At 41.9% G+C, this 19,669-nt stretch overlaps 2 protein-coding genes across 2 annotated transcripts in view; one reads left to right on the top strand and one right to left on the bottom strand.

The window, feature by feature from the left end:
- xab2 (XPA binding protein 2) overlaps positions 1–19,669 on the bottom strand; it is a 110,363-nt gene that overhangs the window by 61,011 nt on the left and 29,683 nt on the right. The window lies entirely within an intron of this gene.
- On the top strand, positions 9,049–19,328 carry LOC103468749 (myosin heavy chain, fast skeletal muscle-like). The gene is made up of 41 exons (XM_081610102.1): positions 9,049–9,131; positions 9,349–9,397; positions 9,491–9,717; positions 9,840–9,983; positions 10,071–10,227; positions 10,331–10,358; positions 10,448–10,565; positions 10,654–10,746; positions 10,829–10,892; positions 10,996–11,094; positions 11,183–11,286; positions 11,370–11,508; positions 11,605–11,723; positions 11,796–11,945; positions 12,028–12,198; positions 12,316–12,622; positions 12,721–12,794; positions 12,876–12,963; positions 13,067–13,184; positions 13,270–13,393; positions 13,482–13,618; positions 13,725–13,980; positions 14,204–14,446; positions 14,553–14,729; positions 14,827–14,972; positions 15,056–15,146; positions 15,242–15,631; positions 15,719–15,845; positions 15,923–16,041; positions 16,127–16,323; positions 16,406–16,589; positions 16,685–16,850; positions 17,057–17,181; positions 17,289–17,597; positions 17,675–17,878; positions 17,967–18,092; positions 18,181–18,351; positions 18,428–18,532; positions 18,655–18,750; positions 18,869–19,000; positions 19,203–19,328. Exons 3-41 carry the CDS (start codon positions 9,511–9,513, stop codon positions 19,218–19,220), a joined length of 5,823 nt encoding a protein of 1,940 aa, XP_081466228.1. The 5' UTR covers positions 9,049–9,131; positions 9,349–9,397; positions 9,491–9,510; the 3' UTR covers positions 19,221–19,328.

Here is a 19,669-nt window from a genome sequence, read left to right as displayed (position 1 = left end):
GTGCATCGTTGAATTGTACTCTTTGCTAAAATATGTGATGATTCCTTAACTCAAATTTTAGAATGTCCTAAACTTTATTTATAGGTAGTTTGTGTTTTCATTTTTTTTATCCTCTTAACCTGTGAAAATGTATATTACAAACAAAAAAGAAAAAAAAAAGATTTGTGCACATTAAAAAATTAAAAAAGAGAAAGACGAATCAATCACATGTGGTTTTGATATTCTAACCCTAAATGAATTTTACATGTAAATGATCACTACTACCTCCGTTTTAAACTTGCATTATACATTTAAATGTTTGAAGTTGCGAGCCTGGGTGAAACATACACATAACAATATGAAATCAGTTATTAAAACAAAACTATTCTTTAGAGATTGTATCCTTTTAGGAGCTGGTAAAGTAACTGTCGATATATTGGCATACTAACATATCTATTTAAAGGACTTTACATTTAAAATTATATAATCTCTCAAAATGCTTTATCTAGTTCATCATAAATCAATCCACACATGCATAGATAGGTTCCTACAAAAAAGCCTTTAAAAATACATCTGAAGCTATACAAAGGGAAAGTTCAAGTTGACACGAGACTAATGTATATCATATTTAATATTATAAATAGTCAGTGATCCCTGCTGTATCTCAAAAAGACTAATACAGTGATAACCATCACATCACTTATCCATGTGAACAATTAGGAAAGTTCTTGAGTGTAATTGGAAAATTCTAAACATAGTCACAATCTGCTTTGGCCAAGATTGCGCATTCAGTATAGGATTCAACAACTGGAGAATATCGTTTCGCCTATGTTTTATTATTTAAATTTACTGTACTTGTTCACAGGTTTTCTTCAACAGAGGTCTAAAGTTTGAACACTGGAATTTATATACTTTTTTATTGACTTTACAGAAATTTATGGTTCCATTATGATCTGTATGGACTCAGCCAGTGGACTTAATGTGCTCATCAGCAAAAACTTGAAAGCAAATGGAGCCATTAACCCTTAACCAGGCAGTCCCTGAATAGGGATCAGATGTAATCAGTCATTAAAACAGAACCCACTGCTATTTTTAGAAACCTGATGAGAAGGGCACATTCAGGACCACCTGCACTTCTGTGACTAAAAAGGATTTAACAATGTGTGTCATTTCATTTGCATCACATTACAGTGAGGATCTTCAGGCTCATTTTAACACCAAAGTTTTTAAACATAGCACCAATAAGAAAATAGGGTTTGGCCATTTATGTCTTTGATGTAACAATGGTTATTATTACATCAAAAGCTATTGATGTAACACTGTCTCTTAAATAATAACTTCTTTATTATTTAAGAGTCTGTTAGGATTCTGTTCAATTGTGTTGTATCTGTAAGTAATTTGATTTGTCAGTTCAGTAGCAGAATTGAGTACGTAGGTAACACCCACAAGAAACTAAATTCTCAATCCCAAAGCCACCTGCGATTGTCCTTGTACCAAAGAGAACATGCTACGTCAATGTCTTATGACAACATGCTGGGACAAACACCAGTTTTTCCCCAACCATTAATCAAGGAGGGTGCCTCGCCTTGCCAACGAGAGACCTCTGTCCCCTTCAAGAAGATCAAGGCATTTAGTTATCATACATGTTCCGTATTGTCCGTCCGTCCGTCCGTCCGTCCATTTTCTTCAGCTTATCCTGGATCGGGTCATGGGAGTAGCATCCTAAGAAGGGAGGCCCAGACTTCCCTCCCCCCAGCCACTTGTTCCAGCTCCTCCAGCGAAATCCCAAGGCGTTCCCAGGCCAGCCGAGAAACATAGTCCCTCCAGTGTGTCCTGGGTCTTCCCCAAGGCCTCCTCCCGGTGGGACATGCCCGGAACACCTCACCAGGGAGGCGTCCAGGAGGCATCCTGACCAGATGCCCGAGCCACCTCAACTGGCTCCTGCGGCTCTACACTATGTCCCTCCCGAATGACCGAGCTTCTCACACTATCTCTAAGGGAGAGCCCAGCCACCCTACGGAGAAAACCCATTTCAGCCGCTTGTATCCGGGACCTCGTTCTTTTGGTCATGACCCAAAGCTCATGACCACAGCTGAGGGTAGAAACGTAGATCGAGAGCTTCGCTTTTTGGCTCAGCTCTCTCTTCACCACAATGGACCGGTACAGCGCCCGCTTAACTGCAGAAGCTGCGCCAATTCCCCTGTCAATCTCTTGCTCCCTTCTTCCCTTGTTCGTGAACAAGATCCCCAGATAATTAAACTCCTCCACTTGGGGCAGGACACCCTCCCTGACCAGGAGAAAGCATTCTACCCTTTTCCGGCTCAAGACCATCATCTCGGATTTGGAGACACTGATCCCCATCCAGGCTGCGAACCGCTGCAGCAAGAACTGCAGATCACAACCTGATGAAGCCACCAGGACCACATCATCCGCAAAAAGCAGAGATGCGATCCTAAGGCCACCAAACCTGATCCCTCAACACCTTGGCTGTGCCTAGAAATTCTGTCCATGAAAGTAATGAACAGAATCGGTGACAAAGGGCAGCCTTGGCGGAGTCCAACTCTCACCAAAAATGAGCTCGACTTAATGCTGGCAATGCGGACCAGATTCTGACACCGGTCGTACAGGGACCTGACAGGCCGTATCCAAGGGCCCGGTACCCCATACTCCCGGAAGACCCCCACAGGACTTGTTGAGGAATATAATTATGTTAATAGTTAAAAGTTGTGTTAATTCACATTAAGATATGTTTTACTGAAAAGGAATGTGTTATGTTGTGCTGGTTCAACACCAAATAAGGTGATGTACGAGACATTCCAGGCAGGCAACGGACTCAGCCAGAGTCTCTGTTTGGACAGATAAGAACTAACAATCTGACTAATGGTCCTCTGAGGGAGCAGATTTAACTTCCACGAGGTCGGCCCAGAATTCTCGGAACTTACAACACACACTCAATGTAAAACAGAGCCAGAAGCAAGATTCAGAACGCCATTGGTCAGATGGTTTCCAATACACAACAGCAGACTGAAAGCGGTATAAATGCTCGAAGCCAGAAGCAGAGGACAAGACATTTTGGATTCTGAGACGATGAAATGAGATGATGAAAATGTAATATGTGATTCCGCAGATGTGCATTAAATGTCTTCCTGGTTGTCAGTGAGCCGGAGAGAATGGAGTTTTGTGTATCGTCTCTTAATTCATGAATTTAGCACCTTTGAATTCCTCCATAGACTCCCCAAGGGACACAGTTTAACGCCTTCTCCAAGTCCACAAAACACATGTAAACCGGTTGGGCAAACTCCCACGCATCCTCCAGGACCCTACTGAGGGTGTAGAGCTGGTCCAGAGTTCCACGGCCAGAATGAAAACCACACTGCTCTTCCTGAATCCGAGCTTCAACAATCCGACAAACCCTCCTCTCCAGGACCCCTGAATAGACATTGCCAGGGAGGCTTAGGAGTGTGACCCCTCTGTAATTTTAGCACACCCTCCGGTCCCCTTTTTTTGAACAGGGGGACCACCACCCCAGTCTGCCAATCCAGGGGAACTGCCCCCGATGTCCATGCAATATTGCAGAGTCGCATCAGCCAACACAACTCTACAACATCCAGAGTCTTAAGGAACTCCGGCCAAATCTCATCCACCCCAGGGGCCCTGCCACCGAGGAGCTTTTTAACCACCTCGGCGCCTCAGCTTCCATTGAGGAAGCTGAGGCTCAGCTTCCTCAATGGAAGGCATGTTGGTGGAATTGAGAAGGCCTTCAAAGTATTCTGCCCACTGGCCCACAACGTTCCGAGTCGAGGTCAGCAGCACACCATCCCCACTATAAACAGGGTTGATTCTGCACTGCTACCCCCTCCTGAGATGCCGGATGGTAGACCAGAATCGCCTCAAAACAGTACAGAAGTCTTTCTCCATGGCCTCTCCAAAGCCTGCCAGCATTCCTCACCAAAGGTGTCCACCACAGGGTTCGAGGGTGCCCCCCCCCACGACAGGCACTGACAACCTTGCAGCCACAGCCTTGATAAGCCACCTCAACAATGGAGGTATGGAACATGGTCCACTCAGACTCAATGTCCCCAACTCCCCCTGAACGTGTTCGAAGTTCTGCCGGAGGTGGGAATTAAAGCTGTGTCTCACAGGAGACTTGGTCAGACATTCCCAGTAGACCCTCACAACACGTTTGGGCCTGCCAGGTCTGACCGGCATCCTCCCCCACCACTGGCTCCACGCCCCTCCAGGTCTCACTGTCATTGCCCAAGTGAGAGTTGAAGTGCCCCAGCAGAACAAGGGAGTCCTCTGGAGGGAACTCCCTTGGGTGGGTGGGTAATCTGAACTGTTGTTCAGTCTGTAAGCACAAACAACAGTCAGAACCCGTTCCCCTATCCGTAGGCGGAGGGAAGCTACCCTCTCGTTCACCGGGGTAAACCCCAATGTACAGGTGTCGAGATGGGGGGCAACATGTATGCCCACTCCTGCCCTGCACCTTTCACCTTGGGCAACTCCAGAGTGGAAGTATGTCCAGCCCCTCTCAAGGAGACTGATTCCAGAACCAGTCTTCTGGTTCTGGAACCAGGAGACTGGTTCCAGAACGTTGAGGTGAGACCGACTATTTCTAGCCGGAACCTCTTAGCCTCACACCAGCTCCGGCTTCTTCCCCACTAGAGAGGTGACATTCCACGTCCCAAGAGTCAGCTTCTGCAACCGAGGATTGGACCGCCAGGGCTCACTCCCTCGGCTACCACCCACTGCACCTGACCCCTTTGGCCCCTCCGACAGGTGGTGAGCCCAATGGAAAGGGGACCCATGTCTCCTCTTCGGGGCTCCATGGGTAAAAGCCCAGCCGCCAAGCGTTCGCCAATGTGCCCCACCTCCAGGCCTGGCTCCAGAGTGGGACCCCGGCGACCCACGTCCGGGCGAGGGAACACTAAGTCTAACATTCTTGTCTGTCATAAGGGGTCTTCAGGCTGCGCTTAGTCTCGTTCCTCACCCAGGACCTGTCTGCCTAGGGTGACCCTACCAGAGGCATGAAGCCCCAGACAGCATAGCACCTGGGATCACTGGCACACTCAAACCCCTCCGCCACAATAAGGTGGCGGTCCATGGAGAGGTTCCATGTTGTTGTAAGTCATTTTAGTAGGCTATCATAATAATGTCAGATTATGTCATAAGCTATTTCTTTCCTTATGTGGTTACTCCTCTACTTTCAGCTTTCTCTCATTCTAGGTTGAGCATTAAGCTTGGCACCATGGTGCGTGCGACAACCGTGCCACCTGTCTCAAAATGGACTATTTGCAAGGTGGTCTTGCAGAACAGGTTCGCCTTTACTGGCATTGATATGGTTCTCTACGAGGGATCCTTTTGGGAGAAAACCACATCAAGATACAAGTCGAGTATAAAAGCGGAACTGCTTGCATGCTCAATGTAAACTTAAAAGCATAAAAAGACTCCGCCTACTCTCTTGCAAGTAGCAGCAGAAGTAACTCTCTTAATTCCTGGTACATATGATTAAGGTACAATTAGACAAAATAGCCTAAGTTCTTCAAGTCCTGCCCCGACACACAGAAAAAAGTCCACTCATCACAAAATAAAAGATTTTGCCTTGGCTTGGCTGTCGAAGGGGAAATACTCTCCCTGTCAGTGTAGCAAGTTGACTTTGTTTTTAATACAAACATTTTCAAAACTCTGCGATGAACTGGTGGTCTGTATAGGGTGTACTCTGCCTCTCGCTCGTTGACATCTGAAGATAGTCACCAGCACCCCTCCCAACCCCAGTGGGATATGGGTGTAAGAAAACGGATGAATGGATGGATTTTAAAATTTTTGCAAAGTATTTTATTTTCACTTTAACTATTTTTACATACATTTCCCATTTTCTGTTACTAAGTCAAAGGTTTCATGACACTACTTGTTGCACAGGGGCAGTAATTAATGCGGCACACTGCTTCTCGATGTACGAAGCTGCCTTTCTTTCCCTCACAGTTTAGATGAGCCATCTGTGCTGGGAGTTTTCTGCATTGGGAGCTGTATCTGTCCACTGATATTTTTTTAAATGTATCTTTTGCAACAGTGCCCTGGCCAAGACAACAGCGCAAATTGTTATATTTTATAAAATAACAACATATAAATTTAAACAGACAGATAAATGATGAATGTCAAATCTAACTAATAGTTAATATGCATTAACTAAAATACAGACTAAAGAGCACTGAAAAAAGCCTGAACCAGTCAAAAGAACCTCACTGAGCAGAAACATTTGTTCAAACATTCAACAAATGGACATAACAGAGGCTAATGCTGCACTTAAAGCAACAATAGATAGATAAGATAATTCAGGGTTTCCAAAAGGGTATTATAAGCATGGTGGGCCATCAGGCTTTACTTCCTCCTCCCCAGGCTAAGCGTTGTTTTTATTTAAAAAAAAAAAAAATTGAATACATTTTTTTTATCTGCGCAGTGGTGCAGATAAAAAATTGTTGTCTTGCACCAAAAAGGTCCTGGGTTTGAATCCCACCCTGAGGTCTTCCTTCATGGAGTTTGTATGTTCTCCCTGTATATGCCTGGGTTCTCTCCAGGTACTCCGGCTTCCTCCCACAGTCCAAAAACATAACTGTCATGTTAATGGACAGCTCTCACCCGGTGGGGATAGGCACCAGCACCGCTTGCCACCCTCCTAGGGATAAGCGTGTATGATAATGGATGGATAGATTTTTTTTATACACCAGTGACCCCAGATGCATGGCTGTGTCTGATAAAAGTTTTTGTTTTTGTTTCTCGGTGGGACAGTGTTCATGTGGTTGTGGTTTAGACCTGGAAAGAGTTATTGTGCTCACCTTGTAGTAACGCAATGTGCTAGGTGTTTTTTTGTAGCACCACAATGCATCAAATTGTGCCATATCAAATGTCTTCTCTGGCAGATGTCAGGCAGAGTTGATGTGTGTAGCTATCCAAAGATCAGAGAAACTTGTACCATTAGGTACCCAGGCTACCGAAACAAATAGTCTCTGTGGATCTTATTACAAACTCAACAGTCACAAAATTAAAAAGCTTGATCCCCACAAGGGCCAAGTTTAATGGCGGAGGTTAAAAGCAATCAGTGATAATTGTAATTTGCTGAGATATTTGTGAACAAACAGAGCTCAAACTCAAGATTAAACTCATAGCATCAGATTGGAGCTATGGTAACAAAACAATATAACTATGAAGATGTTCTTTGCACTTTTGCAAAGTAAACTTGCTAGGTCCTTAAAATCTTAAGTTTAAATGTTAAACAATTTTAAATCTTTTTAAATTATCCATCTTGAGACCATTAAAAATTGTTATCACTGTAATTCTCAGTAAACAAACAAGTGTTAAAATTCTGGTTCTATGGTTTATGTTAAAGTGCTATGTTTATGCGGGCCCCTGAATTTCTGGGGGTGTTCAAGTGGCTGCTGAGTTCATTTATGCCTTCGGTTGCCTCTAAATGTGATCATTATAAAGCGTTTTTAGATCTACTAGTTATATTTATTATATATGGATTATATTTATTTTAATTGTGTTTTTTTGGTTTGTTGTTTTCAACAGTATATTTGTGTAGAAATTTCTACATTTACTGTCAACATTTTTAAAACAAAAATACGGCGGGCACATGTGACCTGTCCAGGGTATACCCCGCCTCTAGTCTGTTTACCGCTGGAGATAAGCACCAGTACCCCTCCGGAACCCACTACGGACAAGGATGCATGATAATGGATGGATGATGGAAACGCTGCGTGCAGCTGGTGGAACCCACACTAAGCAAGAGTCCCAAAGTACTTGAACATGGCAGTTTTGTATACCTGAAATGTGCTATAAAAAAAAACTTGATTGATTGACTATAGGTGTTCAAACATCTTCAAGAAAAATTTATCAAATATCTGGTTGTTCTTGATTAAAGCCTGTTGTAGAAGACATGACTCAGATGACTGGGAATATACACAGGCACATATGACACTGTCCCTGTGGATGAAAGTCAATGGGTTGTTAAAGAACATCTCAGAAACAAGCAAATGAGATTTACCTTAAAGGTGACTAGGCGGTTGACAGACAAAAAGAGAAGCTAGTGCTCTAAAAGAACTTTAGGTTATTTTTAGAACATTATCTGAAAATAATTCAACACCATAAATTACATTTTAGATTATAAATCTCTGTAAACCTAGGGTATGGTGCTAACAACATATCTAAATTCGCACTATAAATATATCTTCTTCCCTATGCCAAACACGAATCATTGCTCCTTGCCTAAGCTGAATTTATTTTTGACCATGGTAATATTATCATCATATACTGCAATAGAGCAAATTATGAGCCAGGTCCTGCAGAATTTCAAACATGAACCTCATTGTGGATTCAAGATTATTTTTAGGATCAAGAAAATTTCCAATATTTTACTTCCTAAATGAAGTACATATTTTTATCTCCCTTGAACCATGGTCATTAATAATATTTATGAGAACCATTTTTTTCTGGTGTTAAATGACCTTAGCTGGCTTTATTTCAAAGTCCATTCCAAGAAGATTTACAACACATATCCAGTTCAAACTGAAAGTCCATTAATTAACATTCTATTTTGGATGCCTAAGGCATTTCAGTCCTTCAGAGCAACATTGAAAGTTTGATATGAAAATTTACAAGGTTCACATATGTGACCTATAAACCTAGTCTAAACACAGTAAGTACATTCTTGCAATTTACCAGGAGGTAAACTGTAAACATGACCAATACCTTTTTTAAACAGAGTCAAGATAAAAAATTTTGTTAAGGGGGCTAAGCTGTTAATTTAGTAATACATAAATCAATTATGGCAGAAGCGTCACAATTTTCTTTTAAATGAATTAAGTTTAAAAAATTTGCTAGCGTATAGAACATCAAATATTATAGAATCCACATGTAATACTGATGTAGTTTTAATTAATTATTCATTTAATTAAAACTAATCTAGGCTACCCATTTGCTGTGGGATCCTGAAATATGAAACAATCGTTTATTTCGGACAGCATCAACCTCAAGTAATGAGGTGTCAAACATTCATGACCAAACTGAGCAGGGAACATATGCTGAGGAGGCTGGGCTGTTGAATATAAAAGCAGTAGCCCAAGACATTTGCTCTAACTGGCAGGCATCTAAGACAGGTGAGTGTAGTACAATTTTCCCATTTTTTTTTTAATGATACAATTTAACAGCATACCACTTAATTTACGTAAAACATTCTTTACTGATTACTTTTGAGTTAAAATCTATGAACACATATAGTTTCTGTACTGGACAATTATACACCCACACTAGAATATCTTACATAGTTATAAAATATTTACAAACCTTTGCCCAACTATGTTTTTTACTTTGTAGCACCTTGGCACCTCAGGACACTGAAGTATTTCTGTTTGCATCAGCTGAGGTAATTTTTCAGGAGGCAGTAATAAATTTATATTGATGTAATTTTGTTTTGTCTTTACTGTGTGGCTATATTAAAAACGTTTCATATGTTTAGGCTCCACTAATAGTGCAACCATGAGCACAGATGCGGAGATGGAGGCCTATGGCCCAGCGGCCATTTACCTCCGGAAGCCAGAAAGGGAGAGGATTGAGGCTCAGACCGCTCCATTTGATGCTAAAACAGCTTACTTCGTGGCGGATGCTGATGAAATGTATCTCAAGTGCAAAGTCATAAAGAGGGAGGGTGGCCAAGCCACTGTTGAAACACTGGAATCGAAAAAGGTAAATCTTCTTGTTAATCATATTATTTAAAAAAACTTACAAACTCCACTTAAAATAAAAACACTGCATTAATTGAATGAAATCATTTGGGGGAAAAAACATCATTTGTGTTTTTTCAATAGACTGTAACAGTCAAAGAGGATGACATCCACCCCAGAAATCCTCCAAAGTTTGACAAAATTGAGGACATGGCCATGATGACTCACCTCAACGAGCCTTGTGTGTTGTATAACCTCAAAGAGCGTTATGCATCCTGGATGATCTACGTGAGTTCTCAGCTGCATTTCAAAGAACTTAAAAGGAGTAATCATATTGAAATGGCTAAACATAGATTATCTCTTCTTCTGTAACAGACCTACTCCGGGTTGTTCTGTGTGGTCGTGAATCCCTACAAGTGGCTGCCTGTGTATGATGCTGTTGTTGTAGGAGGATACAGAGGTAAGAAGAGGATTGAGGCTCCACCCCACATCTTCTCCATCTCTGACAATGCCTATCAGTTCATGCTCACAGGTAAGATCAAAGACACAAGTGTTTTTAAAAAAAAATGAAAAGAACATATGTACACTGGCATGAAATTAAAGAGGCTATTAAAGTATTATGGTGTGCATTGCAGATCGTGAGAACCAGTCTGTCCTGATTACGTAAGTGTTGCACAAGCTCAATTGGTACATGTTTTATAAAACATACAAAAATTAAGGTGATAAGTCAAAATGTGTCTTTTGTACCTCAGCGGAGAATCCGGTGCTGGCAAGACTGTCAACACCAAGCGTGTCATTCAGTACTTTGCAACAATTGCAGCTCTTGGTGGCAAAAAGGACCAAGCGCCGGCAGCTGCTGGAAAAATCCAGGTGATTTATTCGTTTTAAGAAGAAACCGGTCTCCACTGTGTGTACTTATGTACGTACTGCAAAAATATTCACAACTGTCAATGTGCAGGGCTCCCTTGAGGACCAAATTGTTGCTGCTAACCCTCTGCTAGAGGCTTATGGTAATGCCAAGACTGTGAGGAATGACAACTCTTCCCGTTTTGTAAGTTAAGACAATGCTTAAATGTTCATTGATACTTAATGCTTGATTTTAGAATATAACACTTGCTATTAATTTTGCTTAGGGTAAATTCATCAGGATCCACTTTGGTACAAGTGGAAAGCTGGCCTCAGCTGATATTGAAACATGTAAGTAAAACATATGATGTAATCAGTGTTATCTATTATTAATTGATAATCTGTACCATGATTTCCATATCAAAGTGCTTACTTATATTTATGTAATTCTTAGATCTGCTGGAGAAGTCCCGTGTAACCTTCCAGCTGTCTGCTGAGAGGAGCTACCATATCTTCTATCAGCTTATGACAGCCCACAAACCTGAGCTCATTGGTAAATTATCAAATACTTGAAATTTGAATGTAGAAAATTGAAACTTAAAACACAAAGAAGCTACACAGATTTGTTTCTATGGTTTCAGATGCTCTGCTGATTACCACCAACCCCTATGACTTCCCAATGATCAGCCAGGGTGAAATCACTGTCAAGAGTATCGATGATGTTGAAGAGTTCATCGCTACAGATGTAAAAGAAAATTTTAGTATTTTAAAAAAGAATTTTCTTAAAGCATGTGTTTAGTTTTACTTAAAACTTATTTCTCTACACAGACTGCTATTGATATCTTGGGTTTCAATGCTGATGAGAAGTTCAACATCTACAAGCTCACTGGTGCTGTGATTCATCATGGCAACATGAAGTTCAAGCAAAAGCAGCGTGAGGAGCAGGCTGAACCAGATGGCACTGAGGGTAATTTATAAAATATCACCATTCCCATCCTGTACAGAGAAAAAAGTATAAAATTACATTATTTTTTTAACCATGTGTTTTGTTTCTTTCCAAAAGTGGCTGATAAAATTGCCTACCTCTTTGGTCTGAACTCAGCTGATATGCTGAAGGCTCTGTGCTACCCAAGAGTCAAAGTCGGAAATGAGATGGTCACCAAAGGTCAGACTGTCCCACAGGTAATTTAAACCAGCTGTGATTCTAAGCGGTTTGTTTGTTAACTATGTAAAGCTGACAATTTTCACTTCTAGGTGAACAACGCTGTCAGCGCTCTGTGCAAGTCTGTCTATGAGAAAATGTTCTTGTGGATGGTCATCCGTATCAATGAGATGCTGGACACAAAGCAGGCGAGAGCCTTCTTCATTGGAGTCTTGGACATTGCTGGCTTTGAGATCTTCGATGTGAGTAATAAAAAACATCAAAAATTCATGTAAAAACCATTTTTGATTTCATAGAAAGATAAACAACTATCAATAATTACAGTTCAACAGCTTGGAGCAGCTCTGCATCAACTTCACCAATGAGAAACTGCAGCAGTTCTTCAATCACACCATGTTTGTCCTGGAGCAAGAGGAGTACAAGAAGGAAGGCATTGATTGGGAGTTCATTGACTTTGGTATGGACTTGGCTGCCTGCATTGAGCTTATTGAGAAGGTGAGTTGCTGTATTACTGTATTGCTGTATTGTATTAAACTATAAATATCCAATTTTTATGTATATAATATGTCATTTTAAATTTGAGTTTTAATTTAACTTGGTAATTATTCACAGCCATTGGGCATCTTCTCCATCCTTGAAGAGGAGTGCATGTTCCCTAAAGCCTCTGATACAACTTTCAAGAACAAGCTGATTGATCAGCATCTTGGCAAGAACAGGGCCTTTGAGAAACCCAAGCCTGGAAAGGGCAAAGCTGAGGCTCACTTCTCCCTGGTTCACTATGCTGGTACAGTGGACTACAACATTACTGGCTGGCTGGACAAGAACAAGGACCCGCTGAATGAGTCAGTGGTTCAGCTCTACCAGAAGTCTGGAAACAAGTTGCTGTGCTTCCTGTATGCAGCTCATGCTTCAGCTGAGGGTATGTCAGTATACCAGATAACCCTAATTTAAGTAGATTAATCTGCCACATGAGAATAACCCTGAATATACAGAGTGTTTTCACTGTCATAATTTCAGCTGAGGCTGCTGGTGGCAAGAAGGGTGGCAAGAAGAAGGGTGGTTCCTTCCAGACTGTGTCTGCTCTTTTCAGGGTATGGACATTTTTTTCGAGAACTATGAAGGGTAAAGGTTTAAAATTATCTGTGGAATAATTTTATGATGCTAATCTACAGGAGAACTTGGGCAAGCTGATGACCAACTTGAGGAGCACTCATCCTCACTTTGTGCGTTGCCTGATTCCCAATGAGTCAAAGACCCCAGGTAAGAAGCTCAGTTGTAGAAATTTGACATTAAGAAATTTTACATGATATTATTTGGAAACACTGTTGAATTATTTTTTACTAAATATATTACCAACCCTCAGGTCTTATGGAGAACTTCTTGGTCATCCACCAGCTGAGGTGTAACGGTGTGCTGGAGGGCATCAGAATCTGCAGAAAGGGCTTCCCCAGCAGAATCCTCTACGGTGACTTCAAGCAGAGGTGGCTGCTGTTGTCTTTCTGAATGTAAACACATGTTTTCAGATGTGAAGATGGAAAAAGGCAACATCCACATTTTCTCTCATAGATACAAAGTATTGAATGCCAGTGTTATCCCTGAGGGACAATTTATTGACAACAAGAAGGCTTCAGAGAAGCTGCTGGGCTCCATTGATGTGGACCACACTCAGTACAAGTTTGGACACACTAAGGTATGTTGGAAAAATACATTAATGACATTGCTGGGAACCATTCCTTTGTGTCCATGTGTTTTATCTTGCAACAATTTTGCTATTATAGGTGTTCTTCAAAGCTGGTCTTCTGGGTACTCTTGAGGAGATGAGAGATGAAAAACTGGCTTCATTGGTTACCATGACTCAAGCTCTTTGCAGAGGATATGTCATGAGGAAAGAGTTTGTGAAGATGACAGAGAGGAGGTGGGAGCATTATTTTGACTGCTAAATAGTTGTCGTTTCCTTTTAAAACAAGATCCTTCTTTAGTAAAACTGATATTTTGTTTTGATTAACTGATTTTTCGACCAGAGAGGCTATCTATTCCATCCAATACAACATCCGTTCATTCATGAATGTCAAGAACTGGCCATGGATGACCCTGTATTTCAAGATCAAGCCTCTGCTGAAGAGTGCAGAGACTGAGAAGGAGTTGCAGAATATGAAGGAGAACTATGAAAAGATGCAGTCAGACCTGGCTACTGCTTTGGCCAAGAAGAAGGAACTGGAGGAGAAAATGGTTTCCTTGCTCCAGGAGAAGAATGACTTGCAGCTTCAAGTGGCTTCTGTAAGTACCCAGATTTCTTTATACATGTGTGATTATTAAATCATAGTTCCCATGTTCAACTCTGTACTTAACACAAGAGTGGGGTTATGTCTTGAGATGAGGCTATAAACACTAGAATTGTGACAACAATGACCATATATTGTTCAATCATGGATTCTATTATTAAATAACTATTCATATAAAAGGAGAACATTAACATTATTTTACTCATCCTCAATCATAGGAAGTTGAAAATCTCTCAGATGCTGAGGAAAGGTGTGAAGGGCTGATTAAGAGCAAGATCCAGCTTGAGGCCAAACTCAAGGAGACAACCGAGAGACTGGAGGATGAAGAGGAAATCAATGCTGAGCTCACTGCCAAGAAGAGGAAGCTGGAGGATGAATGCTCTGAGCTGAAGAAGGACATTGATGACTTAGAGCTCACCTTGGCTAAAGTGGAGAAGGAGAAACATGCCACTGAAAACAAGGTTCACATCACAGAGACACCACTATCAGAATATACACCAATCCATAGAATTTATGAAATCTTCAAGCCAATACCTCAATTAAAATTGGGCATTTCAACACCTTTAGGTGAAAAACCTGACAGAGGAGATGGCAACTCAGGATGAGGCCATTGCCAAGCTCACCAAGGAGAAGAAAGCCCTCCAAGAGGCTCATCAGCAAACACTGGATGATCTCCAGGCAGAGGAAGACAAAGTCAACACTCTGACCAAGGCCAAGACAAAGCTGGAACAGCAAGTGGACGATGTAAGAAAACAGTTTATTTGTCTTCCTCATTGGGCATTAACCTAATGATGTAGTCTTTTACTGATTACTGTGTTTGAATGTACCTATTATACAATAGCTTGAGGGCTCATTGGAGCAAGAGAAGAAGCTCCGTATGGACCTTGAGAGAGCCAAGAGAAAGCTTGAAGGAGATCTAAAACTGGCCCAGGAATCCATTATGGATTTGGAGAATGACAAGCAGCAGTCTGATGAAAAGATCAAGAAGTGAGAGCAAACTATCTTTATTTTTCAACATGTGTTAGAGACATGCCAGATAATTGAGCTCAACACTGTTTTTTGAAATCCAGGAAGGACTTTGAAATCAGCCAGCTTCTCAGCAAGATTGAGGATGAACAGTCCCTTGGAGCACAGCTTCAGAAGAAGATCAAGGAACTTCAGGTAAAACTGTTTAACCTTAATTGCCCCTGGCTGAATTTTTTTCAGTGATTCGCAGAGTGATCTTGAGTGATTGCTTCAATGCATTTGATTTCTAGGCTCGCATTGAGGAGCTGGAAGAGGAGATTGAGGCAGAGAGGGCTGCTAGAGCTAAGGTAGAGAAGCAGAGAGCTGACCTGTCCAGGGAGCTTGAGGAGATCAGCGAGAGGCTTGAGGAGGCTGGTGGAGCCACAGCTGCTCAGATTGAGATGAACAAGAAGCGTGAGGCTGAGTTCCAGAAGCTGCGCCGTGACCTTGAAGAGTCCACCCTGCAGCATGAAGCCACCGCAGCAGCTCTCCGCAAGAAGCAGGCTGACAGCGTTGCTGAGCTGGGAGAGCAGATCGACAACCTGCAGCGCGTCAAGCAGAAGCTGGAGAAGGAGAAGAGTGAGTTCAAGATGGAGATTGATGACCTGTCCAGCAACATGGAGGCTGTTGCCAAAGCCAAGGTGAGTGGATGGTACATGCTTTACAATGATCAGACACACAAATTGTGGTTCATAAGTACTTTTTACATTAACTTCTGATGGTTTCAGGGCAACTTGGAGAAAATGTGCAGAACTCTTGAGGACCAACTTAGCGAAATCAAATCTAAAAATGATGAGAATGTCCGCCAGCTGAATGACATTAACGCACAGAAAGCAAGACTCCAGACTGAGAATGGTAATTCGCCTGACCTTAACCAGTGTATTACATTGATAAAAGAAATCCCAGAAATAATGAATTTTTGACTTTTACAGGTGAGTTTGGTCGTCAGCTTGAGGAGAAAGAGGCTCTTGTTTCTCAACTGACAAGAGGCAAGCAGGCTTTCACTCAGCAGATAGAGGAGCTCAAGAGACACATTGAGGAGGAAGTGAAGGTAGAAAAGTCTGTTTATATTTTCTTTTGCCATGTATGATGAGGTCCATACACAAATATTTCCGCACTCAACTTGTGGTTTCCAGGCCAAGAATGCCCTGGCCCATGCTGTTCAATCAGCCCGCCATGACTGTGATCTGCTCAGAGAGCAGTTTGAGGAGGAGCAGGAGGCCAAGGCTGAACTGCAGAGAGGCATGTCTAAGGCCAACAGTGAGGTGGCTCAGTGGAGATCCAAATATGAGACTGATGCCATCCAGCGCACTGAGGAGCTGGAAGAGGCCAAGTGAGTCAAAATGAATGTCTCAGTTTAATTATGTGTAATTTTATCATGCGTTCTTACCAAGCAACACACCTTTTTAATCCAGAAAAAAGCTTGCCCAGCGCTTGCAAGAGGCTGAGGAATCCATTGAGGCTGTGAACTCCAAGTGTGCCTCATTGGAGAAGACCAAGCAGAGGCTCCAAGGTGAGGTGGAAGACCTCATGATTGATGTGGAGAGAGCTAATTCTCTGGCTGCCAACCTTGACAAGAAGCAGAGGAACTTTGACAAGGTACAGTTCTTGAACCTAAAATTGTCTTTACCCAAGGCAAGGCACTGTCCTTAAGATTGTACTTTAAATCAATTGCTCTATCCATACAAATGTAGGTTCTTGCTGAGTGGAAGCAGAAGTATGAGGAGAGCCAGGCTGAGCTGGAAGGAGCCCAAAAGGAGGCCCGCTCCCTGAGCACTGAGCTGTTCAAGATGAAGAACTCCTATGAAGAGGCTCTGGACCAACTGGAGACCATGAAGAGAGAGAACAAGAACCTGCAGCGTACGTAATTCCTGATTATCCACAGAATTGAGAAACTCCAAAATTACTGAGAGACAGATCCTTTTTATGTTTCAGCCTCCATTAGCTTAATCAATTCTCTATTGATAAAGCTAATGGAGAATGATTAATTCTGAAATTTCTTAAAAGTTTATATTTGGCAGATTTCTACTACATATCTTCATTTATTTATTTACTTTTCACTGCAGAGGAGATCTCAGATCTGACTGAACAGATCGGTGAAACTGGTAAGAGCATCCATGAGCTGGAGAAGGCTAAAAAGACTGTGGAGACTGAGAAGTCTGAAATTCAGGCTGCACTGGAAGAAGCCGAGGTAACACATTTCTCATCAAATGAACAACAATTTATAAAATACATCTACATAGTGTCATACCTTTATATTTCTGCCATCTAGCCTTGTTATATGCTTGAACTTTCAAGGGCACCCTGGAGCATGAAGAGTCTAAGATTCTCCGCGTCCAGCTGGAGCTCAACCAGGTCAAGAGTGAGATTGACAGGAAGCTGGCAGAGAAGGATGAAGAAATGGAGCAGATCAAGAGAAACAGCCAGAGGGTGATTGACTCCATGCAGAGCACTCTGGATTCTGAGGTCAGGAGCAGGAATGATGCCCTGAGAGTCAAGAAGAAGATGGAGGGAGACCTGAACGAGATGGAGATCCAGCTGAGCCACGCCAACAGGCAGGCTGCCGAGGCCCAGAAACAACTGAGGAATGTCCAGGGACAACTCAAGGTGAGTTTGTTATTAAACAAAAATTAAAGACTTTTAGAGGGAAACCATTCTGACAACCAAATTTATATTGCTATTAGGATGCCCAACTGCACCTTGATGATGCTGTCAGAGGTCAGGAGGACATGAAGGAGCAGGTGGCCATGGTGGAGCGCAGGAACGGTCTGATGGTAGCTGAGATTGAGGAGCTGAGAGCTGCTCTGGAGCAGACAGAGCGATCACGTAAAGTGGCCGAGCAGGAGTTGGTTGATGCCAGTGAGCGTGTTGGACTGCTGCACTCTCAGGTTGGGTTTTAGTTATTCACAAGAAACCAGGCCTTTCCAGATCAAGAGATCCCCACATCTACAAGGTATCATTCTGATTCATTTTCAGAACACCAGCCTTCTGAACACCAAGAAGAAGTTGGAAAGTGATCTGGTCCAGGTTCAGGGTGAGGTGGACGATGCAGTTCAGGAAGCCAGAAACGCTGAGGACAAGGCCAAAAAGGCTATCACTGATGTCAGTCTAAATATCAAAAATGATTTAATTGCAACCCGTTTGTATTAACTTTTTTTAACCCGAAACCGGTGACAAACCATTTCTTCAGGCTGCTATGATGGCTGAGGAGCTGAAGAAGGAACAGGACACCAGCGCTCACCTGGAGAGGATGAAGAAGAACCTCGAGGTTACAGTCAAGGATCTGCAGCACCGCTTGGATGAGGCTGAGAACCTCGCTATGAAGGGTGGCAAGAAGCAGCTCCAGAAATTGGAGCAGAGGGTATGAAAAGTTCTTGCTGTAAATTCACATGGTGTAAATAAGTTGTATTGATATTAAATTGTTTCCTTTTAAACAGGTCAGAGAACTGGAGACTGAAGTTGAAGGTGAGCAGAGACGCGGAGCCGATGCTGTTAAAGGAGTCCGCAAATATGAGAGGAGAGTTAAGGAGCTGACCTACCAGGTAACTATTCTATTCTGTGTTTTCAAAGCACTTATTAAGTACCTCTAAAACCAAATAATATTATTATTTCACTCTGTATTATTTAGAATACGTCTTGACAAACCTTTTGTTAATGTATGTAGACCGAGGAAGACAAAAAGAATCTTGCAAGACTTCAGGATTTGGTGGACAAGTTGCAGCTCAAAGTGAAGGCCTACAAGAGACAGGCCGAGGAGGCGGTAAGTGAAATGACTGATTGTCTGCCACCAAACAATGCCCCCTTTAAGTTAGCACATTACCAAGCTTTAATTTGGCATTCTGTGTAAACTAAAATAATTGGTATCTCAAAACTTTCAGGAAGAACAAGCCAACACCCACATGTCCAGGCTCAGGAAAGTCCAGCATGAGATGGAGGAGGCTCAGGAGCGTGCTGACATCGCTGAGTCTCAGGTCAACAAGCTCAGAGCCAAGAGCCGTGATACTGGAAAGGTGAGATCACATATCAAACAAATGATACCATAAGCACAAGCTCTTTGACTATATTGTTTTATCATACACTTTGTAATTTAATGAATATTTGCAAAGCTATTTTTATTTGATAAATATTTTATCTTGCTTTCTTTCTGAGAGAAAACTGTCTACCTTAATTCTGGCATCTTATACTGATTCTTTTTTTCTTCTTTTTTTCTAGTCTGACAGCGCTGAGTAAGAGACACTCCATTTTGGAACATTATAACGCGGTTCATATAATATGAACTAGCTATAAAATGTCATCATATAATGTACTATTTCAATAAATAATATCTTTAAAATGTAATACCATTCAATGGTTTTGTTTCACTTTCTTGAAATATAACTTTAGAACGAGTTAGTCACTTATCCATAAAGGACAGATTTTTTTCTCCATTATGTTTACTCAACATAGAAGAGTTCTTTTAAAACCAGCTTTCTTTTGTTTTCTAAAGTGAGAATGATTTTTATCACCAGTTAAAGACAAAAGTCAGATTTTGATCAAACACTAACTTTGAATAACATTGGAGTGGTGTCAGTTTACCCACCAACGGTAAAAATTATGTCCACCGAGGGTTATTTTCAAAAGGTATTTTTGGCTAAATGACCTTAACAATTGCAATACTTTTATGTAAACCCCTGTGCAAA

This window comes from Poecilia reticulata, chromosome 8, assembly GCF_904066995.2.
Source record: "Poecilia reticulata chromosome 8, P_reticulata-male-v2, whole genome shotgun sequence".
Classification (NCBI taxonomy): Eukaryota; Metazoa; Chordata; class Actinopteri; order Cyprinodontiformes; family Poeciliidae; genus Poecilia; species Poecilia reticulata.
This window is presented reverse-complemented; position numbering and strand designations above follow the sequence as displayed.

Bases quoted from the DNA above. Each gene is read 5' to 3' on its own strand.
- LOC103468749 (XM_081610102.1), top strand. From the start codon at position 9,511: ATGAGCACAGATGCGGAGATGGAGGCCTATGGCCCAGCGGCCATTTAC. The intron at 10,747-10,828 runs GTAAGTTAAGAC...AATTTTGCTTAG, and splicing joins ATGACAACTCTTCCCGTTTT to GGTAAATTCATCAGGATCCA. The intron at 16,590-16,684 runs GTACAGTTCTTG...ATACAAATGTAG, and splicing joins AGCAGAGGAACTTTGACAAG to GTTCTTGCTGAGTGGAAGCA.